The sequence below is a fragment of the Nicotiana tabacum genome, chromosome 13 (genome assembly GCF_000715075.1).
Source record: "Nicotiana tabacum cultivar K326 chromosome 13, ASM71507v2, whole genome shotgun sequence".
NCBI lineage: Eukaryota > Viridiplantae > Streptophyta > Magnoliopsida > Solanales > Solanaceae > Nicotiana > Nicotiana tabacum.
In genome coordinates this window covers 34,935,187-34,962,857 of record NC_134092.1, presented here as the reverse complement: position 1 = coordinate 34,962,857, position 27,671 = coordinate 34,935,187, and the positions used below count along the sequence as shown (strand labels likewise).

Here is a 27,671-nt window from a genome sequence, read left to right as displayed (position 1 = left end):
GTCCAGAATAACCTTATGAACATATTGGAACCATCAAAACACCATTCCCGGGTCATTTATACAAAAGTCAAACCCTAGTAAACTCTTATAACTTATGCTTCCAACCTTGGAACTAAGTGTTCTAATTCAATCCGAAAACTTCGTGAAACCAAACCAATCATCCTCTCAAGACACATAATAACAGATACACATACATTAAACATCAAAATGGCAAAATGAGGCTCAAATATACAAAATGACTGGCCAGGTCATTACATTCTCTCCCTCATAAATAAACGTTCATCCTCGAATGAGTTTAGAGTCATACCTAGGATATCAAAAAGATGTAGGTATCTACTCCGCATATCATGCTCGGTCTTCCAAGTCGCCTACTCGACAGACTGACTTCTTTTCTGAACATTCACTAATTCAATATCTTTTAACCTCATCTTCCGAACCAGCCTAGCGAAAATGGACACTGACTCCTCATCACAAGCCAAATCATTGTCTAACTGCAATGAGCTAATATCCAACACATGTGACGGATCCTCACAGTACTTCTGAAGCATGAAAACATGAAACACCCAGTGAACACCCGATAAGCTGGGTGGCAAAGCAAGTATGTAGGCCACCTTATCAACTCTCTCTAACACCTCGAAAGAACCAGTATACCGAGGGTTCAATTTGCCCTTCTTCCCGAACTTCATCACACCCTTCAAGGGCTAAACTATGAGTAGGACCTTCTCACTAACCATGAATGCCACATGACAAGCCTTCCTATCAGCATAACTCTTTTGCCTAGACTATGCTGTACAAAGCTGCTCCAAAAATAATATCACCTTCTACAAAGCATCACGAACCAAAGCAGTGCCAACAACCTAGCCTTCCTAGTCTCAAACCAACCAACTAGAGAACGACATCGCCTCCCACATAAGCCATATGGATATTCGACTGATAGATGTTGTTGTAGGCAAACTTTACTAGTGGTAGAACTAGTCTCATTGTCCTCCGAAATTCAATGACACATGCTCTCAACATGTCCTCCAATATCTGAATTGTACGCTAGGACTGCCGGTCTGTCTGGGGATAAAATTCCATACTAAACTCGACCTGTGTGCCCAACTCACGCTACACCACTCTCCAAATGTTATGTATGTTATGTGCCTCAATCCAAGATAATAGACACAGGCACACCATATATGAGAACAATCTCTCTAGGATTTATCCGAGTCAACTACTTTGAAGTGTAGGAAGTCATGACTGGGATGAAATGTGCAGACTTGGTCGGTCTATCCATAATGACCCACACAACATCAAATATACTGATGGACCATGGTAGCCCAACCACAAAATCTATAATGACACGCTCCCACTTCCACTCTGGTATATCTAGTCTCTCAAGCAAATCACCCGGTCTCTAATGCTCATATTTAACCTTCTGATAGATTAAACACCGTGCAACATACTCCACAAAGTCCTTCTTCATCCTGCACCACTAATAATGCTGCTTCAAACCGTGGTACCTCTTCACAACACACGAATGAATTCTATACCGCAAACTATGGGCCTCCTAAAAAATAAGCTCCTGCAACCCATCCACATTAGGCACACAAATCCAGCGCGAAGCTCCAACACACCACCATCACCAGTATTCACTTCCTTGGCATCACTATGATGCACCGTGTCCTTAAGGACAAGCAAGTGGGGATAATTATATTTACGCACCTTGACTCACTCAAACAAACACGACTGAGATACAACGCAAACAAGAACCCTGCTATCTCCGAAAAATACAACCTCACAAACATGTTGGCCAAAGCCTAAATATTCATAGCTAACAACCTCTCCCCAACCGGAACAAAAGTAGGACTCCCTATGCTCTTTGCCTTCCTACTCAATGCGTTGGCCATCATAATGGCTTTTCTAGATGATAAAGAATGGTGACTCATAGTTCTTCAATAGCTCTAACCACCTCTGTTGCCTCGAGTTCAAATCCTTTTTCTTGAATAGACATTGAAGACTCCGGTGATCCATACACACCTCACAAGACACGGCATTTAAATGATACCTCCAAATCTAGAGTTCATGTACAATAGCTGCCAACTCCAAATCATGTACTGGGTAGTTCTTCTCATGTGGCTTCAACTGAAACAAAGCATAGGCAATCACCATATAATTTAGCATCAACATAGACCCGATACCCACTCGCAAAGCATCACACTAGATTGTGTATAAACCATATCCCAAAGGCAACATCAGAAATGGAGCTAAAGTCAAGGTAGTCTTGAGCTTCTGAAAGCTCACCTCATACTCGTCCAACCATCTGAATAAGGCACCTTTCTGAGTCAACTTAGTCAATGGGGCTGCGATAGATGAGATCCCCTCTACAAAGTAGTATAATACCCAGCCAACCATAGGAAACACCAAATCTCTATAGCGGTAGAAGTTTTGGGCTAACTCTGATCTGCCTCAATCTTCTTCAGATCAACCTTAATCCCCTTACTAGATGCCACGTGGCCTAAGAATTCCACTAAATCTAATCAAAACTCGCATTTGGAGAACTTAAGAATATAGCTTCTTCTTCTACAAAGTTTGATAAAATGCATGAAAGGTGCTGGGGCATTGGTCAAGCCAAAGGACATCACCAAGAACTTCTAATGCCCATAACGGGTCATGAAGGCCGTCTTAGGAATGTCTGAAGCCCTGATTTTTTACTGATGGTACCCGAATCTCATATCAATCTTTGATAATAGCCTAGGATACTGAAGCTGACAAAATAGATCATAACCATGCGGTAGTGGATACATGTTCTTGATATTAACCTTGTTCAATTGCCTGTAGTCAATGCACATTCTCATGGAATCGTCTTTATTCTTCACGAATAGAACCGGAGCACCACAAGTGAAACACTTGGCCTGATAAAACCTTTATCTAGAAATTCCTGCAATTGTTCCTTCGATTCCTTTAACTCTGTTGGACCTATGCAGCATGTTGGAATAGATATGGGCTAAGTGCCCGGTGCCAAATCACTACCAATATCAATGTCCTTATCGGGTGGCATACCCGATAGGTCTGTAAACCTATCAATTTTGGGAGTATCAACACTCACATCTCTAACAAAGGTTAAGTAAACCAAGCATGCTTATCAACCATTCATTAGGCCTTCAAAAAATAAACCACCGTACTAACATCACGGTCTTAGCGTGACACTCAAGAATATCATGATACAAAGATAACCAATACACACCCAAGATCACATCAAAATCCACCATATTAAGTAACAGAAGATCAACCCTAGTCCCGTAACATCCAATAATGATCCAACATGAGCGATAAATATGGTCCACCACAATAGAATCCCCAATAGGTGTAGAAACATAGACAAGAGTATCTAGAGAATCACGAGTCATATCCAAATATGAAGAAAAGTAGGATGACACATATGAATAAGTAGAACCTAGATAAAATAAAACTGATGCATCTCTACTGGAACAATACCTGTAATGCAACTGCCTCAGTCCTACTAGGAAAAGCATAACAACAAGCTTGGCCTCCCCATCTAGGACGGCCTCTACCCGCTTGTCCTCTTCCTCTAGTTGGCTATGTAGGTGGAGTAGCAACTAGAGCAGGAACCATAGCTTGAGTACCCTACTGAGGTCCACCCACCCGAAATTTGGGACAATATCTCATAATGTGCCTAGTATAACTATACTCAAAATAACCCATATGTGAGTGTGGTTGCTGGTACTCAGTCTGCCCTGGATGACTAGAATACCAATTGTAGCAACCCCGGGAAGAAGGCGCATTGATATATGGTTGTCGGGTACGAGTGCTCTGACATCCATGGCTAGCTGGAACACAACGGAGAACTTGATGTGGGGAATGAACTGGTCGACTGATAAATCCTGTGCCATGACAGACCATGTCGATGGAGTAGGAGCTAACAAATTCTCTAAAACCATGAGTCTTCGTATCCTCCCTATCCTGCATGGGGATACGCTCTAACCTCCTAACAATCTCTAAAACCTGATGAAATGTTGTCTCAGTCTCTAAATCCCGTGCCATCCAAAATGTGAAACTGTTGGCGAGTCCCTCAATACATATATGGACTCTCTATCTATCTGTGGGAACCAAGGAAGGTGCATGACGAGATATCTTTGTAAACCTCATATCATACTCAAACACGTTGCGCAACTCGTCCCCGTGAGTCTGCGAAATAAACTCCTAAAATAAATGATAAGAGAACTGGGACCATGTAAGTGCTGTTACGCTAGATGGTCAACTCACCTCACAAGTCTGCCACCATTTATTTTCCGATCCTGTCAACTGAAAAGTAGTAAGGCTGATTCCGCTTGACTCCACTAAACCCATAGTATGCAAAAGGTGGTGACATTAATTCAAGAAACCATGTGCATCCTCAGAAGCCCCTCGATTGAATTGGGGAGGATGAAACTTTTGAAACCTCTCCCAACTCCTCCATCCCTCAGCCGACACAACTGTCCGTATCTCGGGCTGAACTACAACTACTGGCAGCACCAGCACAACACCTGATGTTTGGTAAGCATGAGCTGGCTACTCCGGTGTACGGGCAGCACGAGTCTAAACTCCTCCCCACCCGGTGAAGTAGCTGGTGCAACTAGATTCAACCCTACCTAGGCGAATCTCCCAAACATACTCATAAAGAGTGCCAAGGTCTCCTGGTGTAGCAATAGGCTGCTCTGGTTCACGTTCAACGTGCTCGGGCTCTTGATCCTCAACAGGTGCTACTGGAGGCTCCATACTTGCTACTCTAGTAAGTTCACTTGTTATAACACGTGCCCCTCCTCGGCCTCTACCTCGACCCCGTTCTCTCGTGGTTTAATAGGGGGCGCTGGTGCCTGCTGAGCTGATCTGGCAGAACATGTCCTCACCATCTGTGAGAGAATAAAATAATAGAGATTCAAACTTGGAATAACCAAATCTACACGGTAAAGAGTGAAATAACATGAATCTGCCTAACAGTTTGGTAGCCTCTCAAAGATATGTACAAGCATCTCCGTAGCGATCCACAAGACTCTACTAAACTTACTCATCGAACCTATGAACCTACAACTCTCATACCAACTTTTCATGACCCAAAATCCGACCAACGGGCTCGTGAAGACTAGGTAAGCCAATCATTTAACAATATTAAATCGATAAAGCAAGAAATAATAATGCAAAGTTTAATATAAAAGCATAATTAGAGTTAATATCAGCTAAAATGGAAATACCTAAATGTCTCCCCAAAATTAAGTAGTACATAGTTATGAGCTCTAACTAAATACATATAGAATATTCAATATTTAATACTATTCGAATAAATAATCAACATTATCAACAAATAGGGTGAGACTGCAAGGGATTGCGACAACATGCATCTCTACCTTGAATCGTCACATGTGATGCAAGCTCTCATTCTCAAGATTCGTTTCCTTCAACATCTAGATCAGTATAAAAATGTGCAGAACTATAGTATGAGTACACCACATTTGGTACCCAGTAAGTATCAAGACTAACATCCGTGAAGTAGTGATGAGGTTCAGGTCATATGATACTCACTAGTCAATAACTTAAGCAATATATCAATAATTGGCAATAGAATATACAATGGAAAACAACATCAACAATCTCGTAGAACATGTGATAATAAGTCAATGTAGAAAAATCCACCTTTGTCAAAAAATCATCAAATAGAGGTGGGGCACATGATAGCAATTCAAAATCCACCAAGAACTCATTCAAAATGCAAGACAGAGTCTTAAGAAAAATATGTTTATGATCAAAATATCATTCCCGTTCCACACATAAACAACATCATGAAAGACGCCCCCACATCATCACATAATATAATCAACAATGTCCCCTTATTTCGTCACATGTGCATATAATAATAAAATGCCCTTCTTATTTCACCATATACGCATATCACCACCCTTATTTGGCCACGTGGACAACCCGAGAAAACACCACCCTTATTTCGCCCCACATGCACAACTATAAAAATCTATCCCAGTTAATAAAACTTCGATCTTTATCAAATATAAAAAAATTAAACCAAACCTCAACCCGAGCCTGCCTCCCGAAAAACAACAAAAATTATAAATCCCGATCACCCATTCGAATATGAGTCCCAATATACAATATAAGTCAAGCACATTTACCCAATCCAAGTGGGTGAAAAATGCCTAAAAGAACTACCTCAATCCGAGCTCCCAAGCTCAAAATGTGATAAATGAAACTACACCCTCGCTCAAGATATATTCTGCCCAGGGATTCATCTTTTGAGGACAAAATCCCACTTCTGTGACTATGCATCAACAGGAAAATCCTCGCAGATGCAGTTTCCACTTAATACTTGGCCCATTCACTTTTGCAAATAGAAGAATGCTTTTACGTAGCCTCTTCTACGGAGAATAATGCTCACCTACGCTATTTTTCTGTGGATGCTTAGGTGCACCTCCAGAAACCCCTAATCCTAGCCAACTCCACATGTGTTGTCACAGTTCAGCTTCTACGTATTCTCACTTACGGACCCAATCTTGCAGGTGCTAAAACACAAGTCCAGAACTGCCTACAAACCTCAAAATGATTCGAGACTCGCTTGAAATACTCGCGAGGCCCCTGGGACCACCCCATCTAAACATACCAGCTAGTCCCAAAATATAACACGAACCTACTCGAGGTCCCAAATCAAATAAAATAACATCAAAACTACGAATTGCACCTCAATTCAATCATAATAAACTAATTAGCTTTTAAACTTCGAAAACTCTTGCCAAACCACGTCTAGCCAACTCGAACTAACCCCAAATATTTGCACGCAAGTTCTAAATGACATATTGAGCCTATTCTAAATCTCAGAAAAACAATCCAAACCCGATAGCCTCAAAGTCAACTCCCGGTCAAACCTATGAACTTCTAACATTCAATTTTCTAACTTTCACCAAAAAGAAACAAATCAACCTAGAAAACCTCCAAATCCAAATTGGGACATACCCCTAAGTTCAAAATCATCATAAAAACCTATTAGAAATATCAAAATAGAATTTCGGGATCGTTTACACAAAAGTCAAACCCCGGTCAACTTTTATAACTTAAGCTTCCAACCTTCGAACTATGTTTTCCAATATAATCCAAAACCTTCTCAAAACCAAAACAACCATCCCCTCAAGTCATATAATAATAAATACAGATACAGAACGCATTAATTAGGGAAATAAAGATCAAATATACAAAATGACAGGCCAAATCGTTACATGATTTGGATGGGGTTGCGCGTCGCAACAGTTGATTAATGATGATTATTTATAAAATGATCAACTCGTGGATTACGGATCTGTCTCTCCATTGTTAGATAATTACCAGTGTAACATTGGACCATATGAGTATAGGCACATGTGATTCTTTTGGTTCTTCTTGGATATGTGACATCTGTTAGGCACAAGGATTGTGATGTGAGTTGTTGAGAAAAGGATCCCGAGAATCCATATTTATATTTATTTAGATCATGTTGTGTATTGAAGTGCGTATTATTGATGGGTATCAATTTTACACGAGAATTGAGATAATTGTTATTTTATTTGATTCCAGTTATTGGAAAAGCATGCCTAAATTCTCTGTGTGTTGTATTTTGTACTCCTATGCTTGTTGATGACATAATGTCTAGCTTTATGTTGGATTATTCTCTCGCCTGTTCATTTGCCTACTAGTGAGTGTCGGAGTTGACCCCTCGCTACTGCTCATTTGACGCTAGAATTGATACTTATTGGGTATTGTTTTTTGTATTCATACTACACTTCACATATTTTGTGTAGGTTTTGAGGCTGGTGCGAGTGGTATTCATATGATACCATAGGTCTATCCATGGAGATTTCATTGTGAGCTACTCTACTTGATCGATTCTCATCACCTGGAGTCCCTCTCCCTACTTTCCTCTTATGTTTATCTATTTAAATTTAGACAAACAACGTATTCAGATGAGTTCTCATACTCTCATTAGGTGCTTGTGATTATTGTGACATCATGCTTTAGGCGGTATTGGTAGTTGTGGTCGCGTTTAAACCCTTCCTTGGATAGTTATATATATCATTAGACTTGAGATTATCATGTTCTCCTTATGTTATTGAGCATTTTATTCATGGTTGACTAATCTGTTTTAGGATTATGATTGTTATTATGTTTGATTGCTTAGCAAGTGGGTTAGGAACAATCACGACCTTTAGTGGAACTTTTGGGTCGTGACAAGTTGTTATCAGAGCCCATGTTTCTAAGAGTATCACAAATCACAAGTATGCCTCGTACAGTCTTATAGATCAGTACAGAGATGTCTATATTTATCTTTGAGAGGCTATAGGTCTTTAGGAATCTTCCTTGTCTGTATTCCTCATCGCACGTTGATTATTGACTTGAAATTAAATCCTTCTATTCTGTTCTATCTCAGACAGTGAGGACTCGCACGCCTGGAGAAACAGAGGATGCATGAGTAGTACCACCAGTTGTGATGAGAGAGGCATATGTTGTGGTGGGGTGGGTAATCCACCATGGCCCAATGGCCAGGCCATGGATATTGCAGTGAACCCACTTATGGAGCAGGTAGAGGAGCAGATCATATACGAGCATATTGAGGCTCTAGTGTACACTCAACAACTATGGGGTTTCATTGATGCACCCATATTTCAAGAGGCTATGGCCAAGATCGTTTGTTTCATCGATGCTTTAACCTGGGCCAGGGTGGTCCCAGTGGCTCGAGCCATATATTTTGCAAGAGGGGGGCTTAGACCCTTGTGGCTCGTACACCAGAGCAGCCATCTACCATGTTTGTTGATGAGTAGAATAGGTTAGAGATCTAGGTTCCAAAAATTATTTCCTCCACATTTTGAGGGCAATGCTTCTGAGGATTCCCAGGACTTTCTCGACAAGTGCAATTAGATGTTACGTAATTTGGGCTTCATAGATTCAAACGGTGTGGACTTTACTACTTCTTAGTGCAAGAGAGCTACTGGGAGGTAGTGGCAGACATATGAGATAGAAAGGATAGCCGGTTCAGCTCCTCCTATTCCTTGAGAGGTACATTCCACTCACGATGAGGGAAGAGTTTAGGGTCCAGTTCGATCACCTTCAATAGAGTCGTATGTTAGTGATTGAGTATGAGGCAAGATTCACTGAGTGTCTCGTCATAGAGATCTCCTTATCCCACCGAGGTAGAGAAGGCGTGGAGGTGTATTGATGGTCTGACTTATGGCATCATGGTTACTATGGATCGAGAGTCAGAGATGCAGACTACTTTATTACAGGCAGCAGAGGTAGCTCGTAAGATCAAGCGTGTTCGCAGCCAAGGTAGATAGGTCATGATAAGGGATAAAAGGCATTGTCATTTTATTGGTTTTAGTGGTACCTCCTTTGGAGGTGAGGGCAAACCAGCAGGGCCCCTCCTAGAGGGCCAGTTTACTATGTGTAGCGTGGGGCCCGCAGTGCAGTGGCTCGGTCATCTTTTAGTTCTCCAGTTCTATCATCCTTCAATTCTCTTCCAGCGAGCTCATACAGTGCTCTGTCGATGAAGGGTTCCTATGGTGGGTATTCAGGTCCTCAAGGATAGTATTAGTCTTAACAACCTCATTCATCTCAGGGTTGTTATGAGTTTGGAGTGCTTGGGCATATAGATGTATTTCCCCAAACATATCAGTACTCATTAGGGTTCTCAGTATGTAGTTGTGGCACCAATTGCATCACCTCTAGCTCGAACAATTAGATTGGGAGGTCATGCAGTGAGAGGACACTCTCAAGGGGGAGGTCAGGTTGGTGCTAGTCGGGCAAGTGATAGCCAGCCCCGTTGCTATTATTTTCTAGGGAGGCTTGAGGAAATGGCCTATGATGCTGTGATCACATATATTGTTTGGTATGTCGGATACATGCTTTTTCTGTTATTTATATAGGATCTACTTATTTTTATATGTCATCATACTTTGCTCCTTATTTGGACATGCCTTGTCGTTCTCTCGACACTCCTATGCATGTGTCTACACTTGTTGGTGAATTTATTGTGGTAGAGCATGTGTATCAGTCTTGTGTTGTCACTATTTGTGGGTATGTGACCAGTGTTGATCTCCTATTGCTTAATATTGTGGAATTTGATATGATTTTGGTTATGGATTAGTTATCTCCGTACCATATTATTCTTGATTATCACACTAAGACCATAACATTAGCTTTGCTGGGATTTCCTAGGCTGGAGTTGAGTGGTTCTCTTGGTCACACTCATAGTAGGGTAACTTCGTTTTTGAAAGCTCAACGGATGGTTAAGAAGGGATATTTGGCATATTTTACTTTTGTTTGAGAAATTAGTATTGATACTCCTACTGTTCATTCAATTCAAGTAGTGAGGGAGTTTCTGGATGTGTTTTCTGCATACCTACCAGACATGCCACTCGATAAGAATATTGATTTTTGGTATTGATTTGGTGCCGGCATGAATCCCATAACTATTCCTATGTATCCCATGGTTCCAACAGAGTTGAAGGAATTGAAGGAACAACTGCAAGAGTTGCTGGATAAGTTATTCAACATGCCTAGTGTATCACCATAAAGTGCACTTGTGTTATTTTTAAAGAAGAATGATGGGTCTATGAGGATGTGTATTGACTATTGGCAGCTGAACAAGGTTACTACAAAGAATAAGTATCCATTGCTGCGCATTGATGATTTGATTGATCGACTTGTGGATTCTAAGGTGTTCTCGAAGATCGAATTAAGATTGGGTTATCACCAGTTGAAGATTAGAGTTTCAAACGTCCCTAAGACTGCCTTCTAGACTCGTTATGTGCACAATGAGTTGTTGGTGATGTCATTTGGTTTGACTAATGCCCCAATATCCTTCATGCATTTGATGAACGGTGTATTTCATCCTTATTTGGATTCTTTTGTTATCATGTTCATTGATGATATATTGGTGTATTCCCGTAGCAGCGAGGAGTACGAGAAACATTTGAGGATTATGCTTCAGATTTTGAAAGAGAAGATGTTGAATGCTAAGTTCTCCAAGTGCGTGTTTTTGTTAGACTCGGTGGCATTCTTGGGCCATGTGGTATTTGGTGATGGGATCAAGGTGGACCCGAAGAAGATTGATGTAGTCCAGAGTTGGCCCAGACCTTCTAGCGCAATAGAGATCAGGCGCCTCTTTTGTTTGGCTAGTTACTACCATCGCTTCCTAGAGGGATTTTCATCTATTTTAGACCCATTAATTAAGTAGACTCAAAAGGGCGCTCTATTCAGGTGGTTGGATGAACGTAAGAAGAGCTTTCAAAAGCTCAAGACAACTTTGATTACGGCTCTAGTTTTGGTCTTGCCTTCTAGATCGGGGTCATATACGGTGTATTGAGATGCTTTAATGATTAGTATTGGGTATGTGTTGATGCAAGAAGGTAGGATGAATGCTTACGTGGCCCGCCAGTTGAAGCCTCATGAAAAGACTACCTGGTACATGATTTGGTGTTACAAACTATTGTTCACACGCTCAATATTTGAAGGATCTATCAGTATGGCGTGTCTTGCGAGATGTATACGGATCATAAGAGTCTATAATGTCTATTTAAATAGAAATACTTGAATTTGAGCAAGCGGAGATGGTTGGAGCTATTAAAAAATTATGATATCACCATTCTTTATCATATGGGGAAGGCTAATGTGGTAGGGGATGCCTTGACTAGAAAGGCGAGGAGTATGGGGCGTTTGGCATTTATTCCAGGTGGGGAGAAGCCTTTGGCTATGAATGTTCATGCATTTGCCAACAGGATGATGAGATTGGATATTTTGGAGCCTAGAAAATTTCTTGCTTGCGTTGTATATCAATCGTCCGCATTTGAGTGCATAAAGGTTTTCTAGTATGATGATACATATTTGGTTTTCTTAAAGGACATGGTGCTATGAGGTGGTGCTAAGGAAGTATCTATTTGTGATGATGGTATGTTGCTGCTTCACGGTAGGATTTGTGTTCCTAACATGGATGGGTTGAGAGTGTTGATCCTTGAGGAGGTCCATAGTTCATGATATTCTATTCACCCGGGTGCTACAAAGATGTACCGCGATTTGAAAGATGTTTGATATGTTGCTCTATATTTGAATTGTCACCATGTCAAGTATGATCATTAGAGACTTGGTGGTTTGCTTCAGAAGTTAGAGATACTGGAATGGAAGTCGAAGAGAAACACTATGGTCTTTGAGCTAGGTTTGACACAGACATTGAGGAGATTTGACATAGTTTGGGTCACTGTGGACAAACTGACTGAGTCTTCACATTTCATTCTAGTCATGACTTCCTACAGTTTGGAGAAGATAACTAATATCTATATCCAGGATATTGTCCACTTGCATGGTATACCTTTTTCTATCATATCGGATGGCAACAATCAGTTTACTTCACATTTCTAGAGGGTTGTTCAGTGTGAGTTGGGCATGAAAGTTGAGTTCAGCACTACATTTCACCCTCAAATGGAGGGGAGTCCGACGGACCATTTAGATTTTGGAGGATATGTTGAGGGCATACATTATTGACTTCGGTGGCCAGTGGGATCATTTTCGATCATTAGCGGAGCTTTTATACAACAACAACTACCAATCGAGTATACAAATGGCTCGGTATGAGGCTTTTGCAGGAGTTGATGTCGTTCTTTGGTTGGCTGGTTTGATCATAGGGAGGCTAGGTTGCTGGGCACCACTTTGATTCGTGATGCTTTGGAGAAGGTGAAATTGATTCAGGAGTGGCTTCACACAGCACAATCTAGGCAAAAGAATTATTATGATAGGAAGGTGTGTGATGTAGTTTTCAAGGAGGGTGAGAAGGTTCTTCTCATCGCAATCCAGGAAAAAGAGTTATGATTATAGGGAGGTGTGTGATGTAGTTTTCATGGAGGGTGATAAGGTTCTTCTCAATGTTTTGCCTATGAAGGGTGTGATAAGGTTTGGGAGGAAGGGCAAGTTGAGTCATCGTTATATCGGTCTACTTGGGGTATTAGAGAGGGTTGGTGAGGTGGATTACATACTTGCTTTGCAACCCATATTATCGGGAGTTCATATGGTGTTTTATGTTTCTATGATTTGGAAGTATCATGAGCATCAGTCACATGTATTAGATATTAGCTCGGTGTAGTTGGATGAGAACTTGGCTTATGATGAGCAGCCGATGTCCATTTTGGATAGAGAGGGTCAGAAGCTGAAGTCGAAGAATATTGCATCATTGAATGTTCAATAGAGAGGCCAATAGTTGAGGAGGCGACTTGGGAGATCGAGCACGAGATGCATAGCAGATATCCACACCTTTTGGGCATTCATTATTTGAGGTTGCCGGGCGGAGGTAAGTCTTTTGTCTATCCTTGTAAGATAGAATTTTCCGCATATGTGACTTGATTAATATTTGATTCTTGATTTTGGAGACACATATATGTGAGGTGAGGAGCGTATATGCATAGCTCGGTTTTGGACCGTATCCGGTATTTGTTGACTCGAATTGTGCTTTATTTGATTATGTGAAGTTGTTATCCATATTGAAATTGATTCAATGAATACTCGATTATTTATATTTATAATTTAATAGAATACCTAGGGTTATGAATTTTATGCATATGCATGAGTAGAAACTGGTTATTGAGCAAAGTTGAGAATTTTGGCATTTGGTCACTTGAGCGGGTATTTGTACTAATTATTAGATCGATGAGGTAATGATTTTGATCGGATTGCATGCTTCAATAGTTGATTGATGATTGTTATTTGTAAAATAATCGATGCTTGGATTATGTATATGTCCCCCCCGGAGTCACATGATTACCCATGTTACCTTGGGACTTGTGACCATTGGCCCCCGTGATTCTTTTGGAGCTTGTTGGACACGTGGCTTGGGTCATGCACATGGACTATGCTGTTAGTTGTTGAGAAAAGGATCCCGAGCATGCATATTTATCTTTGTTTAGACTTATGCTATGAATTCAAGTAAGTGTTATAGGCGGGTATCGGTTTTGCACGAGAATTGAGATAATTGCTATTTTATATGATTCTGGTTATTTAAAAAGAATGCCTAAATTTTGTGTGAGCTGTATTTTGTGCTTCTATGCTTGTTGATGACATAATGTCTAGCTTTCTATTAGATTCTTCTCTCACCTGTTTATTTGACTGCTAGTGAGTGTGGTAGTCGACACCTCGCCACTACTCCTTCGAGGCTAGATTTGATACATACTAGGTACCGTTGTTTGTACTCATACTACGCTTCTGCATATTTTGTGCATGGTTTGCGGCTAGTTTGAGTTGTATTCATCCGGGATGGTAGGTGTATCCGTAGAGATTTCATGACGAGATGCTCTACTTGATCGATTCGCAACACCTTGATTCTCCATGCTTATGTTTCTCTTATGTCTATCTATTTTTATTTAGATAGACAGTGTATTAAGATGATTTCTCATTCATTTATTAGATGTTTGTGATTATTGTGACATCCGTTTTTGGGTGATGTTGGTAGTTGTGGTCGTATTTAGACCCTGCCTTGGATAGTTATCTATATAATTAGACTTGAGATTATCTTGGTTTACTTATCTTATTGAGCATTTTGTTAAAGGTTGACTAATCTGCTTTAGATTTATGATTGTTATTATGTTGGCTTGCCTAACGAGCGGGGTTAGCGTTATTACCTTCTTTGGTGGGATTTCGGATCGTGACAATTATTATTATTATTATTAATATTATTATTATTGTTGTTGTTGTTGTTGTCATCATTGTTGTTGTTATTGTTGTTTCTGCTGCTACTGCTGGTGTTGTTGTTGTTGTTGTTGTTGTTATTGTTGTTGTTGTCATGCCCCAAAACTGGAGAGGGACGTGATGGCGCTCAACCTACCTTACCCCATCGAGCAAGCTCTTTTCTATCTAACTATACATGCTGGTAAGGTTATTTAAATAACCCAAGTATGAATAAGTCTTATATTACAACCATCTAAAAATAGCTAATGATATTTTAACAAAATCATATATGAAAATCTAAACTTTCTAATGACAATCATGAGCCTCTACTAAATAAAACTGAAATAATATCTTCGGGACATGCCCCTGAAATAATAAAATGAATAAATGACAGAAAGGCTGAAGATAATCAACTATCTCTAGGAGGAATCAACAAACACTATTTACTAGATCCACAAAAAGTCTGGAATCTAGTAAACTTCATCGTATGCACACTCAATGCCTATGTCACGACTCAACTCCCACCGAGTCCGTGACGGCGCCTAAAACTACTTATTAGGCAAGCCAACAGCCACTTAAGAACAACAAATTTGATAAAATAAGGTTTAATAAACTCAACAATGAAGATATCCTGAAATAGCTAAGAAAGTAACAACAATACTGCTATAACCATCCCAAAGATCTGGTCTCAATGAGTACATGAGCACTACTGAATATCAAAATACAATGGCAAATTCTCAATACAACTGTCTCAAGAGTAGAGTAGTAAAGATAGAAATAATAAAAGAGAAGCTCAAGGTCTTAAGATGGTATAGCAACTACCTTGTAGTCTCAAAAACTAGTAGCAACAAAACTCTAGAGATCACCTCGTCCGGAAGTACTTGGATGTGCACATGAAGTGCAGACTATAGTATGATTACAACCGACTCCATGTACTCAATAAGTAACAACACTAATCTTGGGCAAAATGCAGTGACAAGCTCATAAACAATAGTCACATACCTATATCAATAACGAGTAAGAGTTTGGAATATAAAGGAAATAGTAGAAACAAATAACTCAATGATATTATGTTCAACTTGTTCACATTTTAAAAATTTAGGCATGTTTTCCAAGTATAACAGTTTTAGCCCAACACTGATAAGACACTTCATTTACCGGCTAGCATGAGAAAGGTATGTCTCTATGCCTACATGTCAAATCAACAATATCATAGTGAAACCATTAAAAATGACCACACATCAACACTTAGCACTGTACGGGTCTGGCATAACTACCAAACGCTAATTATAATTACATAGCCCAAATAATGAGGACTGGTGCACGCGTCGCCCCAAAACAATAACACTTATCCGAATATGAGCCTATGTGTGACCTCAAAATCAATACCAAATTGGTACTATGGCCCACGTTCATTCATCAACTGGTCAAGTCTTAATTAACTACATCTCACAATATTCAATTTCAACAATGTTACACATATGAGGCATCAACAACATGTGAGGAATAAAATAAGAACGTACTAAGACAGAGATATCATATACGGATGTAGCATCATGACTGAGAGTATGTGTTTAATTAAGGAAAATAGATCAGAAACGACATGAATAGTCCTATCAAGTCTCAAATAAATAGAACATATCCTAGAAATGATTTCTAAAAGGAATCACAGTTCAAATGATCGTGCAGGTTTTGGAAAGAAGAACACTCTAATCATGAACACTTCGGTGCACGCACACGCGCCCGTGCCCTAGCACACATGTCATCCCAATACCTCTCAAATAACATAGTTTCTAGGATTAAGTACCCTCAAATCCGAGTTTAGATATTTTACTTAACTCAAAGCACGCAAATCAATACTCCAAAATATCCTTGCCATGAGAATCGGCCTACGAGTGACTCAAATCTAGGCAACTTAATATAATACATATAAACCATTAAAAACAATTCCAAATAATAAAGCTAAGTCTTGAATACAATATGCAAAGTCATCCCCGAGCACGCATCCCGAAACGCTATAAAATTCACAAATTCCTTATACACATTCCATTACGAGTCCAACCATACTAATTTTATCCAATTCCATCCACAAATCGACCCTCAAATTACCAAATCTCACTCTCCAATAATATAGCCTAAAATCCCCAAGTTTCACTTCAAAAACCTTCTGCCCAACGATTCTCGCACTTGCGACTAACTTAACAACATATGTGGTCCCGTTTTAGCAGAAACGTGGCCGCATCTGTCGCTCCCTCCAAGTGCCTGACCATCTGCTTTCGCAGACATTCCACCGTATCTGCGAACTCATTACGCATATGCGATCCCCGACATCCCAACAACATTTTTATTCTATGGTATCCTTTGCACATCTGTGCATACGCACCTGTGCCTCGATCCCCACATCTGCAGACTTTCTCTGTAGCCTCCCCCTTCGCTGCTGCGCTCATATGCTCGTATTTGCGATCTCGTAGATGCGGAAATACCCTGGCACTTGTTGTCTTACCTAGCTTCTGCCGTGCTTGCATCTATGATCACCAAGACGCTTCTGCAGCCTCGCACCTGCAGCCAACCCCTCGCATGTGTGATTGCACCAGAACCTATAATCCTTTAGCCATTCCTCCAAATCCAGAACATGATTTGTAACTCATCTGAGTGACACCCGAGGCCCCTTGGACCCCATCCAAATATACCAACAAGTCTTAAAACATGCTATGAACTTACTTGAAGCCGAAATCACATCAAACAACATGAAAACCTAGAATCGCACTCCAATTCAAGCCTAATGAAATGAATGAAATTTCAACTTCCAAAACTCATGTCGAACCATGCCAAATCAACTCTGAATGACCTCAAATATTTCATGCAAGTACCAAATGACCCAACGGACCTATTCCAACTCCCAAAACGAAAACTCCAATCCCAAAGTCAACTTCCGGTCAAACCTCTCAACCTTCCAAACCTTCAACTTTCTTGCTTTCGCCAAAAAACACGAAATCAACCTATGGATCTCCAAATCAACATCCGGATATGCACCTAAGTCCAAAATCACCCTACGAAGCTATTGAAACATTAAAAATACAATTCTGAAATCGTCTACAAAGAAGTCAAATGATGGTCAACTCTTTCGACTTAAGATTTTAACCTCAGACTAAGTGTCTTAATTCATTCCGAAACATCCCCAAAACCAATACAACCACCTCCTTAAGTAACCTAACAACAAATGAACACAAAATAGTCAATAAATAGTGTAACATGGCTGAAATACAAAAAATGATTGTCCGGGTCGTTACATTCTCCCCCTCTTAAATAAACATTCCTCCTCGAACGGGTCTAGAATCATACATGGAGTCTAAAAAAGGTGAGGATATCTGGTCTGCATCTCATTCTCGGTCTCCCAATTAGCCTCCTTGACTGCCTAAACTCTCCATTTCACCTTCACTGATGCGATATTTTTTTACCTTAACTTTCGAGCCCGCCAACCCAAAATGGCCACCGGCTCCACATCAGAAGTCAAATCCTCATCTAGTTGCACCGTGATGAAGTCCAAAACATGTGATGGATCACCATAATACTTCCAGAACATCAAAACACAGAGTACTAACTGAACTCCCGATAGAATAGTGGCAAGACAAGTTTGTAGGCCACCTCTCCCACTCTCTCAAGCACCTCAAAAGGGGCAACATACTGATGGCTCAACTTACACTTCTTCCCGAACTGCATCACACACTTTATTGGGAATCGCTAAGTACAACCTTCTCACCCACCATGTAATCTACATCTCGTACCTTCCTATCTGCATAACTCTTTGTCTAGACTGAGTTGTACAAAGTCGCTCCTAAATCACCTTAAACTTCTCCATAGCATCACAGATCAAATAAGTGCCCAACAATCTAGCCTCCCCATGCTCAAACAAACTGACCAGATAATTAAATCTCCTCCCATACACGGCCTCATAAGGAGCCATCTGGATACTAGTGCCACGACCCAAACCAAGGGCTACAACAAGCACCTAGTGCCTTACTCAATCGAGTACCAACGTAGCATTTTTTCTTATCATACCATCATGGAAATGGGCCAGAAGGACCTCATGAGATAACCAGAATAATCTAAGGGAATACTCGAGATAAGACGACCCAATATGATATAAAAACTTATAAATGTGACCTACGGGCCTATAAGATCGAAATGATCATTTGTACACTCAAAATATAGGCCGACAAGGCCATACAATCATCCATCTACATGAAAATAATCTACAAGACTCTAAGAGTACATAAACATCATAAAGGCTAGGACAGGGCCCCGCCATACCAATCAATATATGTCCAAAGCATACTGACCAAATAGGCAACTCCGGAGCAAGTGGAGTGCACCAACACCTTCCGCTGAGCTGATAGTCTATTAGGAGGACTGTCACCTATCTATCGGGACATGTAGGCATGAAACGCAGCATCCCCAGGAAAAAGGGACGTCATTACATATAAAGTACCGAGTATGTAAGGCAGGAAAGCATTATATAGAAGACATGAAAGAAACATGGAGTAAACAATTCAACCTGTAAGTCTGAATAGCTCAGTGAATCATGAAACATCTATAATGTCATGCATATGCGTATAAATGTCATATCATGCATATGTATATGCGTACATAATATCATCAAGCCTCTGAGGGTATCCTATCATATCATCTCGGCCTCTATGGGCGAAATCATCAACGTATACCGGTTGATCAGGTGGTGGTGCATATATAACGCCATACCATTTCCCCATACCCCATATAAATATAATATACGCGTATATAAAGCCATGTGTTCATGGGTCAAGGTACATGTATAAATGAATGTAATGCATAAGAAGTAAGTCAATAAGATCTCTCGGGATGTCATAAAATCAATATGCCTTCGGTTCATATCATGAAATAAAATTTATCAACTTACGTATTTTCTGAGACCCATGAACAGAAAATATAGTAATAGGACACATGGGGAATCAAGAACATATGCACCCCTAGTACTTCTAAGAATAGAGTCATTTGTAAAAGTTCCGTGTTTGCTCGTTTCTTTTGTATAATATGGATCATGCCCAAAGGAAAGAATGGATAGCCTTAACATGACTTAACTCCATTGATTTCTTAATACCTTCCAATCAATTCTTCAAACAACTCAACTCAATCTACCATTGCACAAGGAGATTCAAAATCAGTGCTGAGTAAAGGCTAAGTCCGCCACTTAAACTAGTAGCTCGTTTATGTAACATTTGGATAGCATATCCCCTATAACAAGGGCACCCTCAAATAACATATACCAAGAACAACAACCATATAAATACAATAATAAAAACACCAACAATAGGGTACAAAATATTTCATTAACAAGTCATCAACATATCGCGACGAGCGGCAAGCTCGGATTGAATCCCTTTAGCACTCTTCAACCCAGTTATCATTCATTCTTGAATTTAGTAATATACCCAGTATAATAACCAATACATTTTTAAAGGATTTCCAACCTTGTTCTCAAATTCAAAGTTATGCGAAATAGCCTAACACAAGATAATATTATTATGGACAACTTCCAAGTGCTTTATAGCCATTTCCTTTCTAGTTAGTAATTTTCTCAACAATATTGACATGTAAACCAACATAATCATACTGAAAATATCATAGCCAACTTATTTTCCTTAATTTCCAGCCACTTAATGTCCATAATAGCAACTTTCAAATCAATCCAGCAATAACATTAAAATCTCAAGCTAATCCAAGTATTATCTTGTAGTTTATCATCCTAACAACTTAACCAACATACAAGCAAGCTTAAGCACAAATAGTAGGCTGTTACACTCACCTTATCCATTAGCAAAAACTTGAAATTTCTTCCAAACACTGCCCACAATTATCCTCAATGACAACACAACCTCAGTGAGGTGTTGTTCTTCACTAGTACAAACTTTTGATGTTGAAATGTGGTGTAATCACTTTGGAATCACTTCAAACCCTTATGGTATCTGTTTAGGAGGGTTAGGAGGAGTGTAGGGACAAGGTTGGGTCGAAAACTGATAAATGAAGGTCGTTCAAATCATTTTTAAAGTGAAGTAGGTCGACCACCATCTACCTGGGTCCCATTGGGAGCTGCTTGCGCAGTCTTGCAAAAACGCAAATATCTCCCTACTTCGATATCGTATCGACGAACGGTTTAATGCGTTAGAAAATAGACTCGTATATATTAAATTAGATATGGGGATAATTATGTATTTCCAAGTATATTAGGAGAAAAGCTCTGCTACATTTGACCTAATGTTCAGCACATTATGAATGTAACTTGTGATGACCTTTGCCAACTTTTGTTCCACGAGTCGCTTGACTTTAAAACGTAACACACGACTATCATACGACTAAAATAACTCATAACATAACCTCCTTATCATGTTAATAACACTAGGCTCACCCACAGTGCATGTTATAACATTCAAAACATATCGACTTTCGACGAAACATTTTTTTCGTTTAGCTTCTAAGCTTTCCAGCCCTCTTGGTACTTGTTATTCATTATCTTAAAGATTTATAAACTCTAAGGTAACATGATTAACTTAATTTATACACTTTAAATAATTATCTCATTTATGATCTTACATCAATTGTCTTATGACGTACTCTTACGTACGAAGACATAGAGTGTTACAACTCAATTGAAAGTTGTTGTTTTAGGAAACTTTATGAGCAGTAGAAATTGATCCCATGAACCTCTGAAATCCATAACACAGGCACGTAACATGTCCTCCAAGATTTGAATAGTGCGCTTAGACTGCCCGTCCATCTGGGTACGTAATGTTATACTCAACTCTGCCCGTGTGCCCAACTCTAGCTGCAATGCTCTCCAAAACTGTGAAGTGAACTCTGTGCCTCATTCATAATTGATGTAAACGGGCAAGCCATGCAGGCTTATAATCTACCGGATGTAAATCTAATCCATTCCCTCTGAATAATAGAAAGTCATCACCGGAATAAAGTGTGCGGACTTTGTCAACTGGTCCATAATACCTCATACTGTGTAATATTTCTTCAAGGTCCGTGGTAAGCCTACCACAAAATCCATAGTGATTCCCTCCCACTTCCACTATGATATCTCCAATCTGTGAGTCAACCCTCCCCATTTCTGATACTCATACTTCACCTGTTGACAATTCAAAAATCGAGAGACATAAGGAACAATATCTTTCTTCATTTTACGCCACCAATAGTGGTGTTTCAAGTGATGGTACATTATTGTGATAGGTGGGTGAATGGACTAGCGCGAGCTGTAAGCCTCCTAAAGGATCAAATCTCTCAATCCATCAACATTGGGAACACAAATCCGGACTTGAAGCCGCATAACACCATCATAACCAATCACAACATCATTAGCACCACCCCGATACACCGTGTACCTCAACACTAACAAGTGAGGATCATCAAACTAGCGAGCCTTGATATGCTCCAACAACGATGACTGAGCCACAATGCAAGTAAGGACCCGGCTAGGCTCCGAAACATCCAATCTCACAAACTAATTGGCCTAAACCTAAGCATCAAAGGCTAGTGGACTCTTCGCTACCGAAATATATGCCAAATTGCCCATACTCTCAGCCTTCCCACTCAATTCATCGGCCACTACATTCCCCATCCCGGGATGATATAATATGGTGATATCATAGGCTTTTAGAAACTCTAACCATATCTGCTCCCGCAAATTAAGGTCTTTCTACTTGAACAGGTGCTGCAGACTCCGATGGTCGATATAAACCTCACATGGAACGTTGTACAGATAGTGCCTCCAAATCTTCAGTGCCTGAACATTTGCTACCAACTCTAAGTCATGCACATGGTAATTCTTCTCTTGAAAACTCACCCTAGCGTCCGACATCAACGCCGCTCCAAGACTAATACGCGATGCATCATAATACACAGTGTAAGACCCCAAACTTATAGGCAACTCTAAAACTGAAACTATAGTCAATGCATTCTTGAGCTTCTGAAATCTCACCTCACACTTGTTGGACCATCTGAAAGGAGCACCCTTCTGGGTCAATCTAGTCAAAGGTGCATCAATGGACTAGACACCCTCCACAAAACAGCGATTATAACCTCCCAAACCCAACAAGCACCTGTTAAACCCCGAAAATATTTTTTGAAGTACTTAAGCGCTATTAAGAAAGTTGATGTGCGCTAATTATATTATTTTATGTGTAGAAAAGGAATATTATATGAATTATATCAATTGATCATGATAATATATGTTTGATGTGCATTAAGAATGGTTTATGGTCTAAGAAGAGCTCCAAGGCTAAGTCAAGTGGAAAATTTTATGATGGGATAAAGTTTCAAGTGAGTTTGCACAAAATTTAATTTCAAACGAGCATACCTCTCTTGATAAGTAGAGTTATATGATGTATTACCTATCAACAGTAAGGTATATGTGTCTAGTTTCTAAAGCTTTAAACCGTTTGTTATTTGGACACTCCTACAAGAAGTTATGATCAAATTACCAAAGGCTGGAAAAATACAATTCTGCGACCAATTCTGCGATCTCAGAATAATTATGCGGCCGCGAAAGTGCTTCTGCGACCGCAAACTGGTCGCAGAATGGACCAGAACAGCTCCGTTCTAGGCACCAATTTTGCGACCATTTTACGACCCGCATAGCCATTCTGCGGTCCATTGATAAATAGGCATTGGGGTTTATTTCGGGGCAATTATCTAAGGGCTTTTAGAGAGAAGTGAGAGTGTTCTAGAGAGATAAAGTAGATGAAGTGTTTTTTCATCAAGTTCTTGCCCAAGCTTTGAAATCCAACAAGGAAATCTCATAAGATCTTCATCTAAGAGGTAAAATTCAAACCCTTAGTCTTTAATTTCGAGTTTGGGGTAAAAGATGGGTGATTGGGAGTATGATTCTTGGGAGTATGATTTTTGGGAGTAAGAGTATTATTTATACATGCTTGTACTAATAAGGTTTGTGGGAAGATTGTTGAGCTCAAATAAGTAAATATTGGGTTGTGGAGTGAAGGAAATCTTGTAGGATAACCTTGTAGTTAAATTTGCACACCTAGTGCTTGATAAAATGCTCAAATGAGCTGAGATCATTAATATCTTCCTAATAATGGTTCAATTTTATTATGTCTCAAAATATATTGGGATTGCTAGAATTTTCGGAACATTGTAGTAATTTAAGGAAAGCTCAAAGCAAGGTATGTTGGCTAAACTACTCTCTTAGAATTGAATTCAATGATGTTCTCATAAGTTTCAAGTATGGTTGTCTCAAGTTCCTTGTTCTATGTTCCGAGTTGTTTCTAATAAATTTGATTGTCCCGAATAAGTAAAGTGTCGAGAATAAAGTATTCAAAATGTGTTCCGAATGTTCCAAACACATTATGTTATCCTTTGGGAATGTGTTCAAGAATGATATGTGTATTTAAATGCTATATCTTTTAGTTGTGTTTCAAATGAAGGTTATGATTCCAAATTGTGTGATAAAACTCAATATGATTAAGACTCTTAATTGCTCATATGTGTACTTAAAGACTTGATTGGAAATGTCTTACTGTTGATAACCGATAAAGATGTGAAAGAAGTATGAAATGCAATAATTGATATAAGTGAAAGTTATACTTGTGGCCAATGGTGCTAATGAATTACAAGATGCGAAAGAAGTATGAAATGCAATGATTGATATGAGTGAAAGTCATACTTATGGCCAATGGAGCCAATGAAACGAAATGATGTGAGAAAGGTTATGAAATGAGCCTTGATTTAACTATTCCGAATTGACTTCGAAAATAGAATTTCCTAAAAGCCTATAATCTCAAGTCATGCTCATATGTGGCTGTTTTAATAGACGTTATGATTTGTGAGTATTTTCAATGTGTTTTGCGTTCTTGCATATTCGTGAGTGGAAATTGTGTATTGCCCTTTGTGGGGGGAAATGAGTCAAGAATAAATGGTGTATTATTTGTTGATGATTTTAACTTTTGCATCAATTGCCAATCATTTTACTCCATTTCTCGGAAAGAAATCTATGGTGCCTAAATTGTTCATTTCTAATAAAGTTAAAGTTATGATTTATGGAATATTATATGTATGTTGATATTTATGATTATGATACATGAGAGGGAAGAAATAAAAGTATGGAATAACAAATATGGCCACCGTGCCTTGAATAAAGAATCTTGTGAATGGCCAAAAGAGCGAAGGAAATATTATTGTTGTTATTGGTTGAAACTACTAGTGGAGATTTATACAATATAGAAGATGATGAAGTAAATACATTTGCACCTATGTTATTTTTGTGAATTATTTCCTTTATTTGGGATGAGATTGATGTGATAAAATTATTACTCTTAATTGGGATAAGATTGATTGATATAAAAGGGTTGATGTCTCGAATAAGACAGCCTATCCGATCAGGTCGTGATCGGACACCATGTCGCACACATGGTGGTGATTGTGCTAGAAATTATAATTGATATTGAGATTTTGGTTGATGTTTTCAAATAAGACAGCCTAGACGATCGGGTAGTGATCGGACTCCGTGCTAAAATTACGGTGGTATTGGTATTGATAGTAATTGTGGTTGACTCTCTAATGAGATAACCTAGCCGATCGGGTCGTGATCGGACTCCGTGCTAAAATTTCAGTGATATTGGTATTGATAGTAATTGTGGTTGATTCTCTAGTGATATAGCCTAGCCGATCAGATCGTGATCGGACTCCGTGCTAAAATTACGATGGTATTGGTATTGATAGTAATTGTGGTTGATTTCTCTAATGAGATAGCCTATCCGATCGGGTCGTGATCGGACTCCGTGCTAAAAGTACAGTGGCATTGGTATTCTGAACATCTGTATTATAAATATTGGTATTGTGAACATCGGTATTGTGAACACTGGTATTATGAACATTGGTATTGTGAACATCAGTATTGTGAACACTAGTATTATGAACATTGGTATTGTGAACAGTGGTATATCGGTGCTAAAGATCTCCCAACCAAAAATAATATTATCATCATAATTTGATTATCACTTCCATTGTTATCTTCATATTTTGGAAATTATTATGTTTTCACTTGGTATTTGAATATCATTGATGACTTGTTGTTTTTATTGATCCCCTTGTAACATTGGTATTCTATTTTGAAAGATGATGGTTAGCTTTACATACTAGTACTATTCCATATATACTAACGTCCCTTTTTGCTGGAGGCGCTGCATCTTCAATGGATGCAAGTGATTCATCAGCGGTGTAACTTTGGTCCTCGTTATCAGTTACTCCCTATTCAGCAGATTTTGGTGAGCCCTATTCTATTCCGGGCCCGATGTCACTTGATGTTACACTTTGTGTCTTGAGGTATAGCCGGTGCCTTGTTGCCGGCACTTCCATACTTTCTTCTGTCATATTTAGAGGCTCCGTAGACAGGTTGTGGGTGGTGTATGATGTTGGAAATTGAACTAGAAATATTTTTATTTGGCAAACATATTTTGCATTATATCTATAAACTTGTAATACCTTGGAAATTATGAATGAAGTAGCTAATGGAATGAAATGGGAGTTGTTAATAACATATTTTCAGTGTTTGTTTTATGGAGTGCATATCCTCTTTATTCATGGATGAGTTTTGGTAGAAGAAAATCTAATAGGGTTGCTCGGCCGGGTTCACTCGGTTGAGTGTCGGTCTATCTCCTCGAGTTTTCCCTTCCCTCACATCAATAATCGCTCCACCAGTAGCTAAGAATGGTCGCCCCAAAATAATGGGCACTTCCTCATCTGCCTCATAATCAAGAACAATAAAATCAGCAGGAAGAATAAACTTTCCAACTCGAACTAACACATCCTCAATAATTCCTTCTGGCATAACTAGTGACCTATCTGCTAACTGTACAGTAATTGTAGTAGGTCTAAGCACCCCCAATCCGAGTTGCTTAAACAAAAAGGATGGCATCAAATTTATACTAGCCCCTAAATCACCCAGGGATCTACCAACTTCTTGTTTTCCAAGAGATAGAGGAATTGTGAAGCTCCCAGGATCCTTCAACTTAGGAGGAAGTTTACTCTCAACTTTAGCAATGCACTCTTCAGTAAGTGCAACTGTTTCAAACTTTATATGTCATCACTTGTTTGCCACAATATCTCTGAGATACCTTGCATACTTAGGCACTTCATGCAAAATTTCCACCAAAGGCAAATTCACACGCACTTGGCTCAAAATATCTAAGAATTTCTTGTACTTAGCATCATCTTTTTGCTTCTGCAGTCTTTGTGGAAACGGAGGTGGTGGCCTTGTCATAATTACTGGCTCTGATCCTTTTTTGTCTTTCTCATTCTCCTCAACTAGCTTGGGAATTAATTCTCCTTCAAGACTAGCCATATACTTCTTTTTCTTTGGAACTTCTTCTAACACTCTTCCATTTCTCAAGGTAACAAGATTGTGACTTATTGTTTTTATTTTGAAAGAGGACAGCTAGCTTTACATACTAGTACTATTCCATATGTACTAATGTCCCTTTTGCCGGGGGCACTGCATCTTCAATGGATGCAGGTGATTCATCAGCGGTGCAACTTTGGTCCTCGTTAGTAGTTACTCCCTATTTAGCAGGTTTTGGTGATCCCTGTTCTATTTCGGTACAGATGTCACTTGATGTTACACTTTGTGTCTTGAGGTATAGCCGGTGCCTTCTTGCTGGCACTTCCATTCTTTCTTCTGTCATATTTAGAGGCTCCGTAGACAGGTTGTGGGTGGTGTATGATGTTGGGAATTGAACTAGAAATGTTGCTATTTTGAAAACAAGTTTTACATTATATCTATAAACTTGTAATACTTTGAAAATTATGAATGAAGTAGCTAATGGAATGAAATGGGAGTTGTTAATAAAATATTTGCAGTGTTTGATTTATGGAGTGCATCTCCTCTTTATTCATGGATGAGTTTT

The 27,671-nt window shown here is 39.4% G+C and overlaps 1 protein-coding gene across 1 annotated transcript; it reads right to left on the bottom strand.

Annotated features, from left to right (window-relative positions):
- Positions 1–368: 368 nt before the first annotated feature.
- Positions 369–27,109, bottom strand: LOC107794913 (uncharacterized). Its single transcript, XM_075228719.1, has 3 exons — positions 26,939–27,109; positions 26,447–26,839; positions 369–539 (listed from the first exon to the last, which is right to left on the bottom strand). The coding sequence occupies exons 1-3, from the start codon at positions 27,107–27,109 to the stop codon at positions 369–371; spliced, it is 735 nt and encodes a 244-aa protein (XP_075084820.1).
- Between the last annotated feature and the right edge of the window lie 562 nt (positions 27,110–27,671).